Source organism: Eulemur rufifrons, chromosome 17 (assembly GCF_041146395.1).
Source record: "Eulemur rufifrons isolate Redbay chromosome 17, OSU_ERuf_1, whole genome shotgun sequence".
Lineage (NCBI taxonomy): Eukaryota > Metazoa > Chordata > Mammalia > Primates > Lemuridae > Eulemur > Eulemur rufifrons.
The window spans coordinates 77,994,289-78,013,928 of NC_090999.1; the positions used below are offsets into that span (position 1 = coordinate 77,994,289).

The following is a 19,640-nucleotide window of genomic DNA, read 5'->3' on the forward strand; positions in this document are numbered from 1 at the left end:
TGACTAGTTTCCTCCAGCATCAAGAGCTGGAAAGCAACGCAAGGCAAGGAGATGGAGACTGTGGCCCTCGGAACCGAAATTGCGCCTCCTCTGCGGGCTCCGGAGGGAGCCCTTTATCTATTGCACTGAAGTCAGTCTCCGTAGATGCGATTGGCAGCGGGCACCGGAAGCGCTCTTGAGTCTCCAGCTCCTGCAAAGATTGTTCTACGAGCACGGGAAGGGTTGGGTGCGTGGTTTCCTTTGGGACCCAAGCAGAGAGGAGCCACGACCGCTGCGGAGATGGAACCTGGCTCCGAAAGCCGCACGTCCAGCACGCTGTTTGCGGGATTCCGGGCCTTGGGGCTTTTCAGCAACGACATTCCACACGTGGTGCGGTACAGCGCGCTTAAGCGCCGCTTCTACGTGACGACCTGCGTGGGCAAGAGTTTCCATACCTATGACGTGAGTGACTTCTTCCTTTGCCCGCTTCCCGGGAATCACCCTCCCGGCCCCCCCAGCTCTGTCCTGGGGATTCTCCCTCTATCTTCCCACCTACGAAGGGCTTCCCTTTTTGCTCTTCTCTTCCTTAGCTCTTCCCTGTTTTATTTCGCCATTTCCATCACATCCACGTGCTAATTTACTTGCAGTCTCCCTGCGGCGAGTTTCAGCGACAGCCTGGCTAAGGGAAAGCTACTAGAGAACATATCAGTTCTTATAGCGATGGATTTGTTCAGTAGATATTTATTAATCTTCCCTTGAAGATGTAAACATGATTAAGACAAGTTTCTACTCCCTTGCATTATTAATGAGAGAGAAAGACTTGCAAGCCATTTTATTGTTTAATTTGCAACACGAGTTAGAAATTCACACTAAAATACATTAGGAGAACTGGAGAGGGTGAAATGAATTATTATTTAGGGGAGTCTTCACATCTGATAGCAATCCAGTTTCCCTAAACTTTCCCTAAGCATCTATTTTCAAACAACATTGAGTGTCACTTAATTTAAGCCTTGCAGCAGTTTCTTTGCGAGGCAGTTGTCATTATCCTGTAGCACCTTTATATAAACTAGAAAAATAAGTCTCAGAAAAATTAAGGTACTTGTCAAGGCCCTTCTGCTCGTCGGTGATTATTTTTCTCCTTTAAGAGCTCATCACTCATTGAAGTAGTCTTTTGCTGTTTACTTGTTTGTTTTGTCTTCTTCAAAAGAATGTAAGCTTTATGAGAGCAGAAACCTTGAGGATGATAGTAGCCAGTGTTAAGTACTTTTTTTTCCTGGAAAACATGCTGTAGAATTGTCTTCCTTGTAGGATCGTGATTATTAAATGGGTTATTAGCAAGAAGAGCTGGGAATTGGGAGGCAGTTGAGTTAGTGGAAGAGCAAAGTGAGGGCAGGTTGGAGGTGAAGAGCAATGGGTTTCTGGAATCCATGGTTGGTAATGGAGAAAGGGTGGGTTAGAATGCCACCATTAATCATGTGGGAGTACTTATTGTTACCTTTCTCTGTTGACTTTTGCTGGTTAATATTTCCTCTTTGAGATGGAACTTTTTTAAGTGTTTCTCTCAAAGAGCTCTTGAAATCTTTGATACAGTGTCTTTCCTGACACTGTTAAACACACATTTTTCCCTATGTTCTCCTTTCAAAGAAACCCTTTGATTAGAGTAACACATTTGTACATTTTATAAAAATGTAACACTTTATTGATCTGTGCACTGAAATTTTCATAATAAAGATGGTTTTTAAGGTCCCCTCCAGTTCTAACAATGGTGATGCTTTTTAAAAAAATTTAATCATAATATCCTGGCATGTAAATGCTTATTGCCCCAGGACTGTACACTACTCAGACCAACCAATGCATTGGGCATGACCTCTGAAACTTAAAATAACTTGGGAATAAAGAAAACAGCACTAATGAGCCCAAGTCACTAATTTGGTCTACACGTGCTGTATCCCTCAGCTGTGGCTATATTTACTCTCTCCAGTCAGACTTATACAGATTACCCTTTTCTACAAGGGAAACTAGACAAGTTGTGAATAGGTGGTGGTGGTAGTGGTGGTAGCAGGCAATGCTTATTGTTTACTGTATGACTGGCACCATTCTAACTGTTTTACACAGATTTACTCATGGAATCCTCATAACAATACGATAAAGTGGGTAAAGTAATAGGCTATTTTAGTCCCTATTTTATATATGAGGAATTTCAGTCACAGGGAGGTTAAGTAACTTTCCCAGGGTCACACAGCTGGATCAGTAACCATAGACTAGGGCCAACAATTTACAGTCTGCAAGCCACTCTAGCCCACGGTTTGTTTTTGTATAATCCAGGAGTTAGAGATGGTTTTCATGTTTTTGTTATAAATGGTTGGGGAGAAAAATCAAAGAAATAATATTTCATGACGTATGAAAATTATGTGAAAATCAGATTTCAGTTTCCATAGATAAAAGTTTATTGGAATACAGCCATACATTTGTTTATGTATTGTATGTAGCTACTTTCATGCTACAATGGCAGATTGAGTAGTTGTAACAGAGACCACATGGCCTGCAAAGCCTAAAATATCTATCGTTTGACACATTTCAGAAAATGTTTCCCTACCCCTTCCGTCACCACTCCTGGTAAAATAGTCAAAAATAGAAGCTTTCCTAATAATGAAAATTAGGATCAGTAAGTGTATTGTTTAAAAAGGACAGCATAGCAAATTTATGCATTAGGTTATATCTTAAAATCTTGAGGTGTTAGGTTATTATAATTGTTTTTATTAGTGAAAATATATTTAACCATTTTTTTTCTTTTTTTAAACAGGTTCAGAAACTTAGACTGGTTGCAGTAAGTAAGTGTGGACTTTATTCTGAATTTATGTATGTTTAGTATTTTTTTGAAATTTTTTTTTATTTTGACATAAATTTGAGACTTACGGAACATATAAGGAATCCAGTATATATGTCTGATTAACTTACGTAGCTAAAAAACAAAAAAAAAAAAGTCCAGGACAGGATCATGTTTTGCTCTCAGTTGTCATGTTTGCTTTATTATCTTTAATCTGAAATAGTTCTTCCTACTTTCTTGAGTTTCATGACATTGACATTTTTGAAAAGGACAGGCAAGTTTAGAATGTCTTTCAGTTTGAGGCTTTTTTGGACACTTCAGGATTAGATTCAGATTATGCAACTTTGGCAGGAATCACAGTGAATTATATCAGGAGGCACATACTGTTGGTTAGTCTTATTCTTGGCAGTGATAAGTGATCATTTGGTTAAGGTGACATCTTTCAGGAGGCTCTATTTTAAAGTTACCATTTTATCCTTTGTAATTAATAAGTATCTTGTGGTAATATGCACTGAGACTATGTAAATATCCTAGTATTCTTAAAAGTTTTCACCAGCTACTTTTAGTGTTTAGTGGTATTTGCTTGAATCAGTTATTGATATGATGGTTAGTTACCAAATCCAGGTTGACTATCCCTAATATAAAAATTTGAAATCCAAAATGCTTCAAAATCTGAAACTGTTTGGGAAACGACATGATAATCTAAGGAAATGCTCACTGGGACATTTCAAATTTCGGATTTTTGAAATAGGGATGTTCAGCTGGTTATGTGATTATTCCAAAATCTGAAACACTTCTGTTCCCAAGCATTTTGTGGAAGGGATGCTCAGCCTGCAGTGATATTATTCGTTTTCCATCTTTCCATCTACTGTAAGGAAAAGGTTTCCCTTTTCTCACATTTTGTTTTTATTTTTTCCTTTGGAAGGTTTATTTAGTTTTTTGCAAACTGTTTTAATAGAATAAAGGGCATCTCAGGGCTGAGAGGTACTAGTTTCACCATCAAATATCCTTGTGAGAGAAACAAGAGACCTATAAGAAATCTAGTATATATGTCTGATAAACTTTTTTAAAAAGATTAGAAGGCAGAAGAAAGGCACTGTAACCTAAGTTGAATACAAAAGTCAATGATAAACCTATAAAATAGTATTATGGAAATATGCAGCAGGAAAAATACTTAAGACACTCCTGTCTGTTAACTCTCCTGCCCCCAAAAGAAGAAATAAAAAGAAAGGGGCAGTGTGACTGTGATGGAGAGGAATGAAGAAATCATGTCGTGTGAGACATGGCTAGAAGTGATAAGCGTATTTGCCTTGGAGAAGACTGAGTGGAAACCATATTTTCTTTAAATGTTTTAAGGGTGGGCATATAGAATGTGTAGTTTTTGGGTTGATCCAAAGGGTAGAATTAGAGATTTAGGTTTTGATTTACTTTTGAAATTTTCCTGGAGTTAGTGAACTTAGTATTCCTGAAGGTCTTCACATAAAGGCTGGATGACCATCTGCCAGAGTTTTGTGTATTAAGTGACAGGTTTTTTTTTTTCCAAATAACCTCAGAAAGCTTCACTTCTTTAGGATTGTTTTTATGTCTACAAATCCTAGACATTTATTTTCTTAGGAAAGGTCAAGGTAATTTCATATTCTCAGTTTGATATTATTAGATATCTAAAATAATGTCAAAATTTTATACTATGATTCTCAACTTTTATTTAAATGTATATTAAAATTGTAGCCATGAAAAATGTTTTATATATATATATTTCAGATTTCTCTTGTTCTAAGACCTAAAAATCCTTATTTCTTTGATATTTTCTCCTAGGTAATTCTGTTCCACAGGATATCTGCTGTATGGCTGCTGATGGCAGGCTAGTGTTTGCTGCTTATGGGAATGTTTTCTCTGCATTTGCCCGTAATAAAGAGGTTTGTATCACTGAACTATTTTAACTTGTTTGTTTTCTGCAGTCAGTACTTGTTTGTCATGATAGTGGAAGGAACTTCAATTTTGCCATTCTTTATCTGGGACACTCTGGAAATTTATAGTATTTTTTTTTCTAATGTATATTCAGTTTTCTGGAAGAGGAGGAATTCTAGAGGAAGAGAAATTTTCAGAATTCATCAAATTCTGAAAAGGCTTAGTTAAAACTGGTGCTTTACTTCAGTTTTCTTGAGCAGAGATGAGTGTTAGAATTACTTGGGCAGCTTCTTCAAAATTTTTATGCTCAGTCAGGTCCCATCTTGGGAGTTTTTTCTTTTGTATATTTGGTGAGATAGGGCTTAGTTATGTGTATTTTGAAAATGCTTTCCTGGGAGGTTCATATTTACATCACTGCTTTATGTGGACTGGCTTCTTCATTATCTACAACTCAGCCCGTAACTCTTTTTCTAAAAACCAGGTGCTTTTCCCTGTGCAGAGAAAGCTAGAGTCTATCTTTTCTCCACTGCTGAGAGAGGAGCTTTTTTGCTGTAAATCTACCAGTTCTTTTCTAAGTTTGTCCTGGGACAGCTAACTTGAGAGATGACCTGCTCTACTGTTCTAGAGTGAAAGGGGAAGTGGGAATGGGGATGCCTAGATAGCCAAATGATAGCATCACTGCACTTGTTGGGGACTTGGTCTGAGGTTTCTTTCCACAGGCCTTCATCATCACTGCCTGTGGCAGAGGAAGATAACTTACCTGTGGAGTTCTTTTATGGAAGTTGTTTGGATTTTTAGAGAGTCAGGGAAAATGTTGTCTGTTTTTTGTATTGTCCTTTGTAATTTTCCCTGGGAAAAATATGTGGTTCAGATAAAAAGACTTTATAAAGAAACCGTATACACAGGTGTAGTCAGAGTTAGGGGAATGAAGTAGAGGTGGAGAGGCATCAGAGACTATTAGCTGTGGGAAGTTGTTACTACTGTAGGCCCAAAGGGTCAAGGAAAAGTAATAGTGTTACCCTGATGAGAACTGAAACCATGGAGAAGGGAGCATAGTTATGGAGGGGATCAGCTACTGTAAGGGCACAGGTCTCTCTGTCAAAGCAGACATGTCTGGGGAAAAAGTACCCTACATCCCCCTTTCCCATCTCATCTGCAAGCCAGCTGCTGGTGGAATCTGTAGAGATCAGCCTTCCAGAACATACCATCTCTCTAGGATGTATGTAGTTGTGTTAGTTGAATTGGATGAGGGACTTAGGTATATGTGCATGCCCACTCTTTCTAACCTAAGTTGGAAGGCTGAGCCTCAGAAGTCTCATTTGGGTTTTATTAGTCCAGTTTATTTACTCGTTGAACTGATTGAGGGAGCAGATGAGCATGCCTGGTTCCCTTGCTATTTATGTGTTCATCTAACCTTAGATAATCAAAAGTTGGGCTGCATTCCTTAACACAAGCATCTTCAAAATCAGCATGTTTTTTGGATAATATGAATAATATTAACATGATGACTTAGTAATATAAACTTCTTTTAAACTTTGTTGTAGATAGTACGTACCTTTAAGGGTCATAAGGCAGAAATACGTCTTTTACAACCCTTTGGGGATCATGTTATCTCTGTTGATGCTGACAGCATTCTCATTATTTGGCACATATATTCAGAAGGTAAGATTTAACTAATTTATTTGCTTTATCCTAGGATAATGTGTGTACTTAAAATTAAAAGTCTGTGTAAACATAACTCCTATACTAGAGGTTTCACATGTAAACAGTAAACAAATATTTAACATGTATAGGAAAAAGATTCTATGTAAGAAAGAGATAAGCAATTTTAGCTAGTTAACTACAAAAGACTGAGTTTATTGTGAATTAAATCTTTTTAAGTTCTTCAATCTTTTTATATTGTTAGCTTATATTATCTCTTGATTATCTCATTGTTCAATGCAATATGTTTATTTTTAGTAAATACCCTAAAGATTGCCTTTCTGGGAGTTATTCCAAGTTCTTATTTAAATTAGTAACGCTTTTCTTTGTTTTGTCTTTGCTCAAGGAGAGAGAACAGAATTCCAAAGTATTCCCTGTGCAGATGGATGTTAAAAGGCCTTTTAGGAGGTTACAGGATCTGGTTCTTTTAGTCACCAGGCTCTTTCTTAATGGTGATGGCCCAGCTTTTTTATTGCTCTTATAGCAACACATTGAACCAGTGTCTTCAGGGAGCTATTTATGACCTTAAGTAAAACTTCTGGTTACAAATAGAAGCAAAGATCTTTTAAAATAGCCTTCAAAGTAAAGTTTCTGTAATTTTCACCTATATCTATGCTGTGAGGTACACCCACCCCTGTGAGTATGCAGCAATGTGCTAGATAGTATGTGAACCTAAAAATTAAATGAAGTGTGTCTTCTTTGATATCAAATTTGTTGGAAAATTTAATAAAGAATTGTTTTAATCATGGGTGAACTGTGAAGTAAAACACAAAATTCAAACATAAGAATTTTAATCATAACCTCAGATTTCAAAGAATCTTTTGCAGCAAATGACAAATGTCTATGCCACCCCCTACTCCTCAAGGTTGTAAGTTCTTTTCCTCTCCTCTATTAGAGGTGCTTCTATGGAAATGTGGGTAGCTGGTAAAAGCGCTGGTAAAAATAATTTCACCAAGGTTTATCTCTTATTTTTTGCATTTTTTTGAGTGGCCTCTTGAGCTTTCTAGATATTTGGAATCTTTGATATGATAGACTTACTTTAAGTGCTAAATACATGGGTATATGAAACATTTTAAACTATTTTATAAAAAATAATTATAACTTTTACTTTTGCAGAAGAATACCTGCAATTGACTTTTGATAAATCAGTATTTAAAATTTCTGCAATTTTGCATCCAAGTACCTACTTGAATAAAATACTTCTGGGCAGTGAACAAGGAAGCCTGCAGTTGTGGAATGTAAAATCCAAGTAAGCACTTTATTTAGAAAATAACATAGTTCTCACCTTATTCTCGTGTACTACTTCCTAATTTATAATTATATCTCTTAATTCTCCCTACCCTTATATATCTGGAAGATTGTCTATACATAGAGTTGGCCCTCAGTGTCTGCAGGTTCCACATCCAAGGGTTCAACCAACCTCAGATCAAAAATATTTGAGAAAAAATAAATACATAAAACCAATACAACAATAAAAAATATAAATTTTAAAACAATATAACTATTTAATAACAGTTTACATTGTATTAGGTATTTATAAGTACTCTGGAGATGATTTAAAGTATTAATATATGGGAGGATGTGCATAGGTTATATGCAGATGTTATACATCTTATGGAAGGGATTTGAGCATCTGTAGATTTTGGTTTCTGTGTGGGTGCGGGGAATGGTGGGGATGTCCTGGAACCAAGGGATGACTTTGTGCTTGTTTTTGGAGTTGTTGCTGACAGCAGGCATCACATACGTGAAAGCAGGTATGTGGTCCTGACACAATTAGGCAGCTTCATACGTGCTCATTGAAAATTATATGCTAATGGCCCAGTAATTGTAAAGAAACCATATACCTGTAGAGAAGGCTCTAATAAAGTAGTATAAGATCCATTAAAAAATAATTATTATGAGATTGTCACCGGGCAGCTTCTAGTTTTCAATAAAGGAGGTGAGAAAAGCCAAAGCAAATTGGTTTTATTTTAGTGCTAGCATTTAGAAATTATTTTCAGGGTAAAAATACTTCTCAACCACAGATATGATGATTATTTACTATGATATTGACATAGCTGGAGGGCTATATAAATGATTTTGCCTACTTCCTATTGTTTGAACTATTTATTGAGAGAAAATGGTGGCAGCTCAGGTTTCTTTGTCTAGCATGAAAAAAGCAAACAAAAATATTTGACCATTCAAATAATCCTTTCCAAAACCTTTATAAATTCGAAAGGGAAAATGAGATTATTAAAGGTTTAATCATTCATGACTCGATTCTGAAATTGAGAACAGCATCATTGTCATGTAACAGTCATATAATATGCAAGTAATACTGTAGTTCAAATGTATTCCCTTTAGTGATGTTGTTTCTAGAAACACATTGCAGTGAAAAATGAAATCTGCCTGTATCTTGTTTTTTTTTAATTGTAGTCTATAATATAAAGTAGTTTTTACTCATATATATATTTTTTTTCTACTTGACCATTTAATTTCTTAAAGAGGTGATATAGCATAGTAGTTAGCTTGGGATCTAGAATTTATATGGACAATATTATTAATACTAGCCATGTGACCTGAGCTTAATTACAGTAGTGTGTGGCACAGTAAGAACTTAATAGGCCGGGCGCGGTGGCTCACGCCTCTAATCCTAGCACTCTGGGAGGCCGAGGTGGGTGGATCACTCGAGGTCAGGAGTTCGAGACCAGCCTGAGCAAGAGCGAGACCCCATCTCTGCTAAAAATAGAAAGAAATTATATGGACAGCTAAAAATATATATAGAAAAAATTAGCCGGGCATGGTGGTGCATGCCTGTAGTCCCAGCTAATCGGGAGGCTGAGACAGGAGGATCCCTTGAGCTCAGGAGTTTGAGGTTGCTGTGAGCTAGGCTGATGCCACGGCACTCACTCTAGCCTGGGCAACAGAGTGAGACTCTGTCTCAAAAAAAAAAAAAAAAAAAAAAGAACTTAATGAATACCATCTATTATTATTTCACTTTTTAATATGTAGTTGATTTTGTTTCCTCCAAAAAAAAAAAAAGCACTTTCAATTATTTTTTCTTCTTGTAGTAAACTTCTATATACATTTCCAGGATGGAAAGTTGGAGTAACAGCTCTTCAGCAGGTTAGTATTTTTCTGTTAAGCTAAACAAGAAACAAAGTTAGTAATAAGATCTTTTAGTTTCAGAAATCAATCATATTTTTAGACCTAAAGACGATACATAGCTTTGTTTATAACTCTTACTTTGAGGAAATAGTGTTTTGGAAATGTAATTGAAAACAGGCAATAATGCCTTTGTTTATAAATGTTTGTGGAATCCTTTGTGCTTGGAATTAGGCTCCAAACCTGTGGTTGTTTTGGATCCTTGTTTACTGATCATTTTGCAAGCATATGTAGTCCAGTGCCTTGTGTAGTATGGAAATGAGTAGATCACCAATGCCAAGAGAGATTGTAGGTCATACAGAGAAATTTATCAGGATGTTGAGATTTGTGGTTTGAAATAATTGGGGCAAAAATCCAAATGTTCGATTCGATAGTGGTCTCTTCAAGAAATAACTACTTTTTGTTTTTAAGTCTGCGAGTATATATGAATGAATGTCTGTCTGCAGAGAATCTTGTATTTCTGTTAGCCATATACGTAGCCAATATACCCTTATCTTTTTAAATATCCATTGTCTGTACTTGCCCAGTTTATATGCATTCCTCATCCTCTTTCCCTGCCATCAGTCTTACTCCTCTTTCACCGGCCCAGAAGACTCCAAAGGTATCAGATGATTAGGTCCCTGGAGGGCAAGGGATCATATTTGTTTTAGTATCTCCAGCTTCTACACAGGGTTTCATGCAGAGTAGGCACTTGATGGCAAATAAATAAAATGTTCAGCCTGATTCATTCTATGATTTTTGGACATTGATCTGTGCTCAAATAGAAAAACTCATAATAGAGCCTGTTGTAAGACCATAGTATAATAGATCATTATAATTGTAAGACCATTATAATTATAGAATATTAGAGCTGGAACAGGCTAATTATAAAACTTTTTGTCTTTTAGCATGTTTTATAAGTTTTTCCTACTTTCCTTGAGCAAACATTTCTTCCTTTGTAGTTGGCTACATGTTGCCATGCATATGACAAGTCTTTATGTGTTTCCTAGGTGTTGTCTCCTTTTTCTGTTTCTGTCCAGTCACTGATGTGTAGTGATTTCACACATCAGCTTCCTTTTTTGTTACGGCTGTTTTCTTACCAAGTCAGCTATGTTTTGGGGGTGGGGAGGCAATGTTGACTTGCAGAATTGAAGCTGGGAAGTAATTTGGAAAAATCATTGCTTAATACTTACTTCCATGCTGAATAACAATTGAAGTATGCCAGAATGGTAATACTTGTTGAGGTTTTTTTGCCACCTTTAGGAAGACATTTCATTATTTCTTTTAATAACACATAAGTAATGATGCATATCATCAGAAGTATTAACGTTATTTCATTTAAGAAAATAAAAGTTTGAGTAATTTGATTTTCAGGCACCAGCTGTGGACGTTGTTGCTGTTGGTCTTATGTCGGGTCAGGTTATCATTCACAACATTAAATTTGATGAAACACTAATGAAGTTTCGTCAAGACTGGGGACCCATTACTTCAATCTCATTTCGCACAGGTAGCTTTTAATTTATTTATTGATAAGAGCTAAGAATATTTAAAATGCATTACTTTAAAGATCATGGAAATTTTCTTTATTGTCTTATAGTTTAATAGAAATGAATGAAATGCTGGAGTAAAAGGCAAAAAAATATGGATAGATTATTGATATCTGGTCTTTTCTAACTATGGATTAAAAGGATAGAAAGAAGAATTACTTAGTTTTGGGGGGGCTCTGTGTTTTTATTAATGTATTTTATTTTAATAACAGATGATCATCCAGTAATGGCAGCTGGAAGCCCATGTGGCCATATTGGACTCTGGGATCTAGAAGACAAAAAATTAATTAATCAACTCAGAAATGCACACTCTACAGCAATTGCCGGACTGACATTTCTCCATAGAGAGCCACTTCTTGTCACAAATGGTGCTGACAACGCTCTCAGGGTATTATGATTATTGTTGTTATCATCTTCCTGGCTCATCTGATCTACCCTTTAGGTTATTACAAACCTACTTAACAAATTAGCCTTGAACCTAGAAGGTGAAAGGAATTTGGGGTGAGATACTGGTATAGATACTGGTATAGATAAAACAAAGAGCATAGCAGGTGACATAATTTCAGTGAGGTGTGAGTTACAGTTTATTTCTTCCCCTCCCCTCACCCCTACCTAGCCTTGTAGCTCCAGGGTCAGCGGCCTAGCAAGCACTATACAAAGCCAGTTGATTTATGTAGGAGGTGATTTGACTACCTGCAGATCAGATAGCACATTGCGGAAGAACTTGACCTTTTTATTTCTTGGCAGATATGGATATTTGATGGTCCTACAGGTGAAGGCCGACTTTTGAGATTCAGAATGGGACATAGTGCTCCTCTTACCAGTATCAGATATTATGGACAAAATGGGCAACAGATTCTAAGTGCAAGTGAGTTTCTGCTTCATACTATTAGTTTATATCGACAAGTATTGAGAGCTGAATGCTCAGTATTAGGTTTGATATTTACACATTCTTTTAGATTCAAATATCCCATTGGGTGACTTAGAAGTTTGGGCAAAACTACTGTCTACTTCAGGAAATACTATAGATGATATAATCTACACTTGGTATGTCTTTCTGTTTACTAATCCTCTGAGGCATAATAGATTCTGAATATGTGGCCATTGCCTATTCTAATAATCTGCTGAAAATTATTAGTGCCGTATTTTCATTTTATCCTTTGTTCACAGTAAATGACATTCCATGCATACTTGAATATTGTAATGAAGTAGTTGCAATCTGGCTCTCCTTTTAAAGTGTTCCAAACTTTAACTTCAAGCTTTTTATAGAATCTAATTTTATAAGATCTGTGATCCACATGGTTTTTAGTTTTGATGAAGCTTGATTAAGAATTTTCTGTATATATCAACAGGTCAAGATGGGACTCTTCAGTCATTTTCCACAATACATGAAAAATTCAACAAGAGCTTGGGACATGGTAGGTCATTTGCAAGATAGAAAATAAGCTGCTGGTCACAAAAGAAATATTTCCAAGATCCTGTGAGACAAGTGGAGGAGGTTTCATCAGTAAATTTTCCCTTGGATGAAATTAAAAAACAAGTGTGAAAGAAGTTTTAAGATTCCTAAAATCAAAGTTGCTATAGAAGTGATTAAAGTGCTGCTAGAAGGTTATTGAAAAAAGTTAGACATCTTGGGTGGTTAAAAACATGTTGCTATCACTCAAAGGCATTGATGACCTCACTTGCTAATAAAATGGAAGGGAGCTTAGAGAAAGTTGATCAAAGTAAGCATTTAATCTTTGTAGTTTAAAGGGCTCATTTTGTGTCTCTCTTTTCATGGTTTCCAGCCTTTGAAAAATTTTGTTTTCAGTTTTATTAATAATTATTCATCCTTTTAAGTGAATATCCTGAGTATTCATGCATGTATATGCTTCCAGATGCATTTGAGGATCATTTTTTGATCAATTTCTAAAATAAGTCCTTGGAATTAAATTGGAGAGATTTGATACCTTTAAGAATCTTCTCATCTAGGAATATAATATATCCTCATTCAAGTTGTTTTTTATGTTCTTCAATGAAGGTTTTTTCAATTTTCCTTAAGTTGGTCCTGCATATATAAGGTTGTCCAGTAGCATTTGGTATTTTTTTTGCTAACAGTATGAATGCAGTCTTTGTTCATTATATTTCTGATTATTGCTACAATGTAGGGAACTCCCTGGGCTTATTTACATTGGTTCTTTGACCCCTGTGAAACTATTATTACTTCTAATAATTGTTTGGTTATTTCATTTGATTTGTTTGACTTTGTGACCATTGTATCACCTGCAAATAATATTTCTGTCTCCTTTTTTTGATTATTCATACATTGTAATTTATTTTCTTATGTAATTACATAAACTAAACTTCAGAAACAGTTAAGTAACAGTGATGATAACATCTTTGTTTTGCTCCTGACTTACATGGGAATATCTTGAACCTTATAGTTAGGTGACAATGAATACCTTTTCCTTTATATACATTTTCAGTTAAGAAGGATTCATAGCTATATTCACCTCTTCCCTAACCCCAGGATTAATAAATAAAAAGAGAGTCAAGCGGAAAGGACTTCAGAATACCATGTCAGTGAGACTTCCACCCATCACAAAGTTTGCAGCAGGTAACTTCAAACTGTATTTTGAGAAGTTCTGCCTTGTCATTTATTTCCTACTGTACACTTCTTTATTTTCTCCATTTTAATGTTTTTACAAATATTAATCATTCAGAAGGTAAATGCAAGTGCATGCTGATTTTACATGAAGACTAAAAATGAGTTTTTTTTTAATGTGAACTTAATGGCTACTTAATCTCAGGCTTTGCTCTTCTCTATAACAGCTATAATAAATAATATAAATTATTATAAATATAAATTAATAAATAATAATAAGACCCTTTGTAATGTGGCCCCAGTTGCTTTGCCCTCCTCCTACCCCTTTCAAGAAAATATTTCACTTGCTGTCCTCAGTTCAGTTTCTCTTGGGCATGTTGTCTCCCCACTGAGTAATTTCTGCTTGCTTTACCACTCCTTCCTGGGAGCTGTTTATTACTTTCCCAAAATCTGAGTGGTTTTATAAAACATACTTTATTATTAAATTTCTCGTAATCAGAATCTCTTGTTAGATATGTTAGCTAGCTTGATTTAGCCATTTCACAATATATATATATATCAAAACATGTTTTACACTGTAAATACATACAGTTTTTGTCAATTTAAAAAAAAAATAATAATTTCTTGTTAGATTGGAAGTTCTTTGCTATCAGAGATTACTAGTTTGTTTCACCATTGTATTCCTAGTGTCTGATAATATTAATAGCAGATGTTAGATGCTTAAAAATACTAGATGAATAAATGGGAGAATGAATAGCAATTTGATTTATGATTTTAATTATTATAGAGGAAGCTCGTGAGAGTGACTGGGATGGTATCATTGCTTGCCATCAAGGTAAGCTATCTTGCTCAACCTGGAATTATCAAAGATCTACAATAGGTGCTTACTTTCTCAAGCCAAAAGAGTTGAAGAAAGATGACATAACTGCAACAGTAAGTGAGCTTGTTTATAAGGATATTTTCTGCTTTAAAACTGTCTGTGGTAATCTTGTTATATGCAAGGTTGCTAATGATAATATTGGTTGAAAGAACATAATTTAACATTTTGAAGTTACTCCCTAGTCGTGTTAAATTTTCCAACTTGCAGAGATTTATTTATTTAATTATTTGAAATTGGGTGTGCAATAATATCTCATTGTGGTTTTGATTTGCATTTCCCCAATGACTTAACGATGTCGAGCATCTTTTTATAACTGTATATCTTCTGTGGAGAAATGTCTGTTCACATCCTTGTTCACTTTTTTAAAGGGGTAATTTATTTTTTTATTATTGAATAGTTGTGGTAGCACTTTATATATTCTGAATACAAGTCCCTTATTGGACATATGATTTGCAGATATTTTCTTCCATTTTGTGAGAATGTCATTTCATTTTCTTGTTGATATTATTTGGTATTATTTCTTGTTGGTATTATTTTCACCATAAGAGTTTTTAATTTTGATGATGCCCAATTTATCTATTTTTGTCTTACATTTCTTGTGGTGCTTTGAAAAATCATTACTTAACCCAAGTCCACGACGATTTACTCCTGTGACTTTGAGTTTTATAGTTTTAGCTTTTATACTTAGGTCCATTATACTTTCTGAATTAATTTTTGTATGTAGTGTGACATAAGGGGTCCAACTTCATTCTTTTGCATGTGGATATCCAGTTGTTTCAGCACCATTTGTTCTTTCTCCATTGAATGGTCTTGGCACCTTTGCAGAAAATTATGTGACTCTGTATGTAAGGGTTTATTTCTGGACTCTAAATTCTCTTCTGTTATTCTGTGTGTCTGTCCTTATACTAGTTCCACCTGTCTTGATTATAGTAGCTTTGTATTAACTTTTGAAATCAGGAAGTATGACCTCTCCAAGTTTGTTCTTTTTTCAAGAATGTTTAGATATTCTGATCCCTTGAATTTCCATATGAATTTTAGGATCAGCTAGTCAATTACTGCAAAGAAAGCAGCTAGAATTTTGGTAGAGACTGTTTTGATTCTGTAAATCAATTTGAGTATTGCCATCTCTGATCCATGAACATAAGATTTCTTTGCATTTATTTAGATCTTCTTTAATTTATATCAGCAGTGTTTAGTGGTTATCAGTGTATGTCTCATAACTCTTCAGTTAAATTTTTCCTAGTATTTTATTCTTTTCAATGCTATTTTAAGTGGAATTTTTTCTTAATTTTATTTTGGATTGTTCATTGCTAGTATATCAAAATATGATTGATTTTTGCATATTGATCTTGAAGCTTTTAACCTTGCTGAACTAATAGATCTAATAGTTTTATAGTGAATGCCTCTGCTTTTGAAAGTGCTTATTAAAACTGTGAGTCAACATTTGGCCCTATTTTGCACAAATTATTTTGTAAGTATATATGCTCCATTCTCCATAGTGTGTGAAAATCTAGTCTTAAGCTTTTATATAATTTTCTAGACCATGAAGATTCTATCTTAAGCTTCTTTAGGGAAGTTTACCTGCACAGTTTTGAGTAATGGTTGTAGTAACAGTGGTAATTTACAACTTACATTTTGTATGTGCTTACTTTGTTCAGGCTCTCTGCCTAGCATGTCTTATTTCATATTATGTTCACAATAATCCTATGGATGTTAAAACTGAGGCTTAATATAATGAGCGACATGCCTAAGATCAATAAAGGTAGTAAGTGGCAGAGCTGGGATTTGAACCTAAGACAATTCATTCTAGAATCTCCATTCTTAATTCATATCCTATACAGATCACTCATAGAACATTTAGTATATGTATATACAGTGATACTTAATGAGTGCTGAGTGATTTGTCTGACAACCTCAGCTACCTGGAATAAAGCCAGTAACCAATAAATAATAATTATTAGAAAGCCCATGCACCAGAGTACAATTTTGTCACTCAAAAGATAAACCTCACAGTTTATTTTTGCTTTGCTTGTGCTATCTTAGATAATACATTAGAATGAATAGGAAGAAGAGATTGACAGAAGCAGACCCTCTAACAACAGTAAATCCTGTTGAAAAAACCCATAGCAGGACCATGAGTGTCCTATATTAGTTGTAGATTATAGCATAATATCTCCATTAGTTCCTGAGGGCATAACTATGCAACATAGCAGAAACATTTGAGTTATTCAAAATAAGTAAGATGTTTGTGTTCCATTTAGAAAGATAGAATGCTTTTTAAGCATAATGCCTAATTTGCTGTCTAAAATACCTTATTTTTTAAAAACATAAGCTTTAATTATCTAGAAAAATATATGTACGTGAAACATACTTTTGTAATGCTATGCAAATATGTCTTGACTGTGATAATGGTATATCAGTTTTATGTTACTTTGCACAGTTAAACCTCACTTAAGTATTTTCTATTTAGTTCTTGGAAGTTATCTATTTAGGCAAAAATTTGACAGTCTTTTGAATTAGCTCTTGGATGGATGACATCAGCTTTTCACACATTGACAATCAGTGATTTCCCTGGCCATGACCCAATATGGAGCCATTGTCATGTTTTCAATGTAGAAAAAAGATATCTTGCTGATACTTAAGTATTAAAATGAGTTTATTTTGCAGAAACTGCCTGTAAACCAAATGTTTTCTATACATTGTCTTATGTATCTCCTCCTCAATATGTCATAATTAAAATATTTTGGGCTTTTACTTAGACATTTTAACTAATGGTATGTTTTCAGTTTGATGTCAGCTGTGGATGCAATTTTTAAAAGGGAAGGTAAAAATAAATTAGGCAAGGAAATGCTTTGACTTTTAGCACTGTTGTTAATAAATTAAAATTTATAGGCCAGCTCCATATACAATTCTCCTGGCTTTGTAAATTTTGATTGAATTAACTTTAGTTATGTTTCCTTGTCTTAGATAATAAATCTTAAAGAATGGAGAGAAAATTAAGTACATATTTCTTATACACTCAAATATAATTACATTATGTTTAAGAAAACTAATGAAGCAATTCATTTATCATGCTTTTTTTAATTAAAAAAAGTAAATTAATAGGTAAAAATATACTTTGGAAACCATAAAATGCTAAAGATATTAGTTATTTTCTGTTATTTGTGTTTGTTTTTTCTTTCCTAAAGGCAGTGGATATAACTTCTTGTGGAAACTTTGCTGTAATTGGCCTCTCATCAGGAACTGTAGATGTATATAACATGCAATCTGGTATACATCGAGGAAGTTTTGGCAAGGATCAAGGTATTGAATTTTTTTTCTTTTTTTTTTAAGTAGTATGGTATAAGGCCAATAATGATAGCTAGCATTTATTAAATCTTTAAGTGGTGGGCATTTTGCTAAAGTTTTAGGTGGATTATCATCAACTCTATATGGTAGATGCTACCATTGTATCTATTATAGGTACCATGTTGAAATATTCAAAGAAAATCAAGTCACAGATACCTAAGGGTTAAGTGGGTATTATACAAATTAGAATTGTTTTCTTCTCTGCTTTAAGCAGAGAATCTTAACTATTTTTAACTTGATGGCATCCATTTGATTTCTGTCCTTTGCTTTCACAACAATTAAGAGTCTTCTTCCAACCTCTAAAATTCAGATTTATTTCAAGGTTTTAGGAGATTAAATAGTGGGAATTTAGATATTTGAATGAAGGAATTACTTTTTGCATTGTTTAGAGAGGCAGTGCCCACCATGATTTCTTTTCTTTTGATGTGTTCTTTTAAGCTCATAAAGGATCTATTAGAGGTGTCGCAGTGGATGGATTAAACCAAATAGCAATTACAACTGGTAGTGAAGGATTACTCAAATTTTGGAACTTTAAAAACAAAACTTTAATCCATTCTATGAACCTCAGTTCATCTCCAAATATGATGTTGCTACATAGGGACAGGTAAGCTTTTTCTTTTAATGATAATGGATTTTCTTTTTGATGTTTTTAATAGAAGTTCTTACGTAAAATACATAATTTACCAAGTCAGAAAAATCAGACTGTTGGAAGAACAGCATTTGGCTTAATTTCTCCAAAGGTGTATGTGGTTAACAAAGTGAAAGTGAGACATTAGTTCAAGATTTTTTTTGTTTGTTTATTAAAACTGGTACTTTTATCTTGCTAGTGGCATTCTAGGACTTGCCTTGGATGACTTCTCCATTAGTGTTCTGGACATAGAAACTAGGAAGATTGTCAGAGAGTTTTCTGGACACCAAGGCCAAATAAATGACATGGTAAACTCCAGCTGTTTGAACAAAACTTGATTCATTTCTACTTCTATTTGGGTTAAAAATGTTCAAATAATTGAATCTGTTATCCTTTAATATTCTTAAACTTACTGTAGGAGATTTTCAAAATAGATAATATTTCAAAATAGTTAACCTGTAGTCTTATTTTCAAAGCAATTTTTAAAGAAAATTTTGAATTAGAAGTTTAATATTTCTCTGGAAATTGATGTCATCAGATTGAAGTATAAATCCTAGAGTTCATCATTTTCTCTTTAAGGCCAAAATGTACTTTGGAGAAGGAATGATCCATTGGTATATAAGTATATCATTTTTGACTTAATATTAAAGTAGGCTGAAAGAACTCATTTCTGTTTTTCTGTATATTTAACAAATAAATAGTAGGAGATCATTTGCCTGTAATATCTGGTATCTGTTTTTTTTTCTAGTTTAGTGTTATTTCTAGAGTTTTACATATATATTAACTTTGAAAGAGTTTAATAAAAATGTGTTTGAGTTCACTTATGTTCTTATAGTGGGATATATGCTGTGGTAAGTAAACTAGTTTAGAAAGCATGTTTCATAAAAGAGAACTTACAAATTTTGTCAATTGAGGATCATATTAAGCATATGTTATTTTGTATGAGTTGCAGATACCTTGATTTAATTGAAAACAGCAACAACAAAAGAAACCCAACTACTTAGTGACAAACTCAATAGCTACATTTACTTACCAATTCTCATACCAAAAACCAAAATTTGCAATGCTTGCCCTTTTTCTAAAAAATAGAAGAAAAAAATTGGTGAGTAAATTGT

At 34.3% G+C, this 19,640-nt stretch overlaps 1 protein-coding gene across 1 annotated transcript in view; it reads left to right on the forward strand.

Annotated features, from left to right (window-relative positions):
• The first annotated feature begins 217 nt into the window (after positions 1–217).
• Positions 218–19,640, forward strand: part of WDR36 (WD repeat domain 36) — a 34,483-nt gene continuing 15,060 nt past the window's right edge. Inside the window, exons 1-15 of the mRNA XM_069492245.1 lie at positions 218–441; positions 2,783–2,810; positions 4,622–4,722; positions 6,259–6,376; positions 7,532–7,664; positions 9,466–9,520; positions 10,913–11,045; positions 11,298–11,473; positions 11,833–11,953; positions 12,438–12,503; positions 13,595–13,681; positions 14,457–14,602; positions 17,738–17,852; positions 18,336–18,501; positions 18,725–18,833. Coding sequence (XP_069348346.1) covers positions 280–441; positions 2,783–2,810; positions 4,622–4,722; positions 6,259–6,376; positions 7,532–7,664; positions 9,466–9,520; positions 10,913–11,045; positions 11,298–11,473; positions 11,833–11,953; positions 12,438–12,503; positions 13,595–13,681; positions 14,457–14,602; positions 17,738–17,852; positions 18,336–18,501; positions 18,725–18,833 — 1,716 coding nt within the window. The 5' untranslated portion in view covers positions 218–279. The remainder of the gene's footprint in view (positions 442–2,782; positions 2,811–4,621; positions 4,723–6,258; positions 6,377–7,531; positions 7,665–9,465; positions 9,521–10,912; positions 11,046–11,297; positions 11,474–11,832; positions 11,954–12,437; positions 12,504–13,594; positions 13,682–14,456; positions 14,603–17,737; positions 17,853–18,335; positions 18,502–18,724; positions 18,834–19,640) is intronic.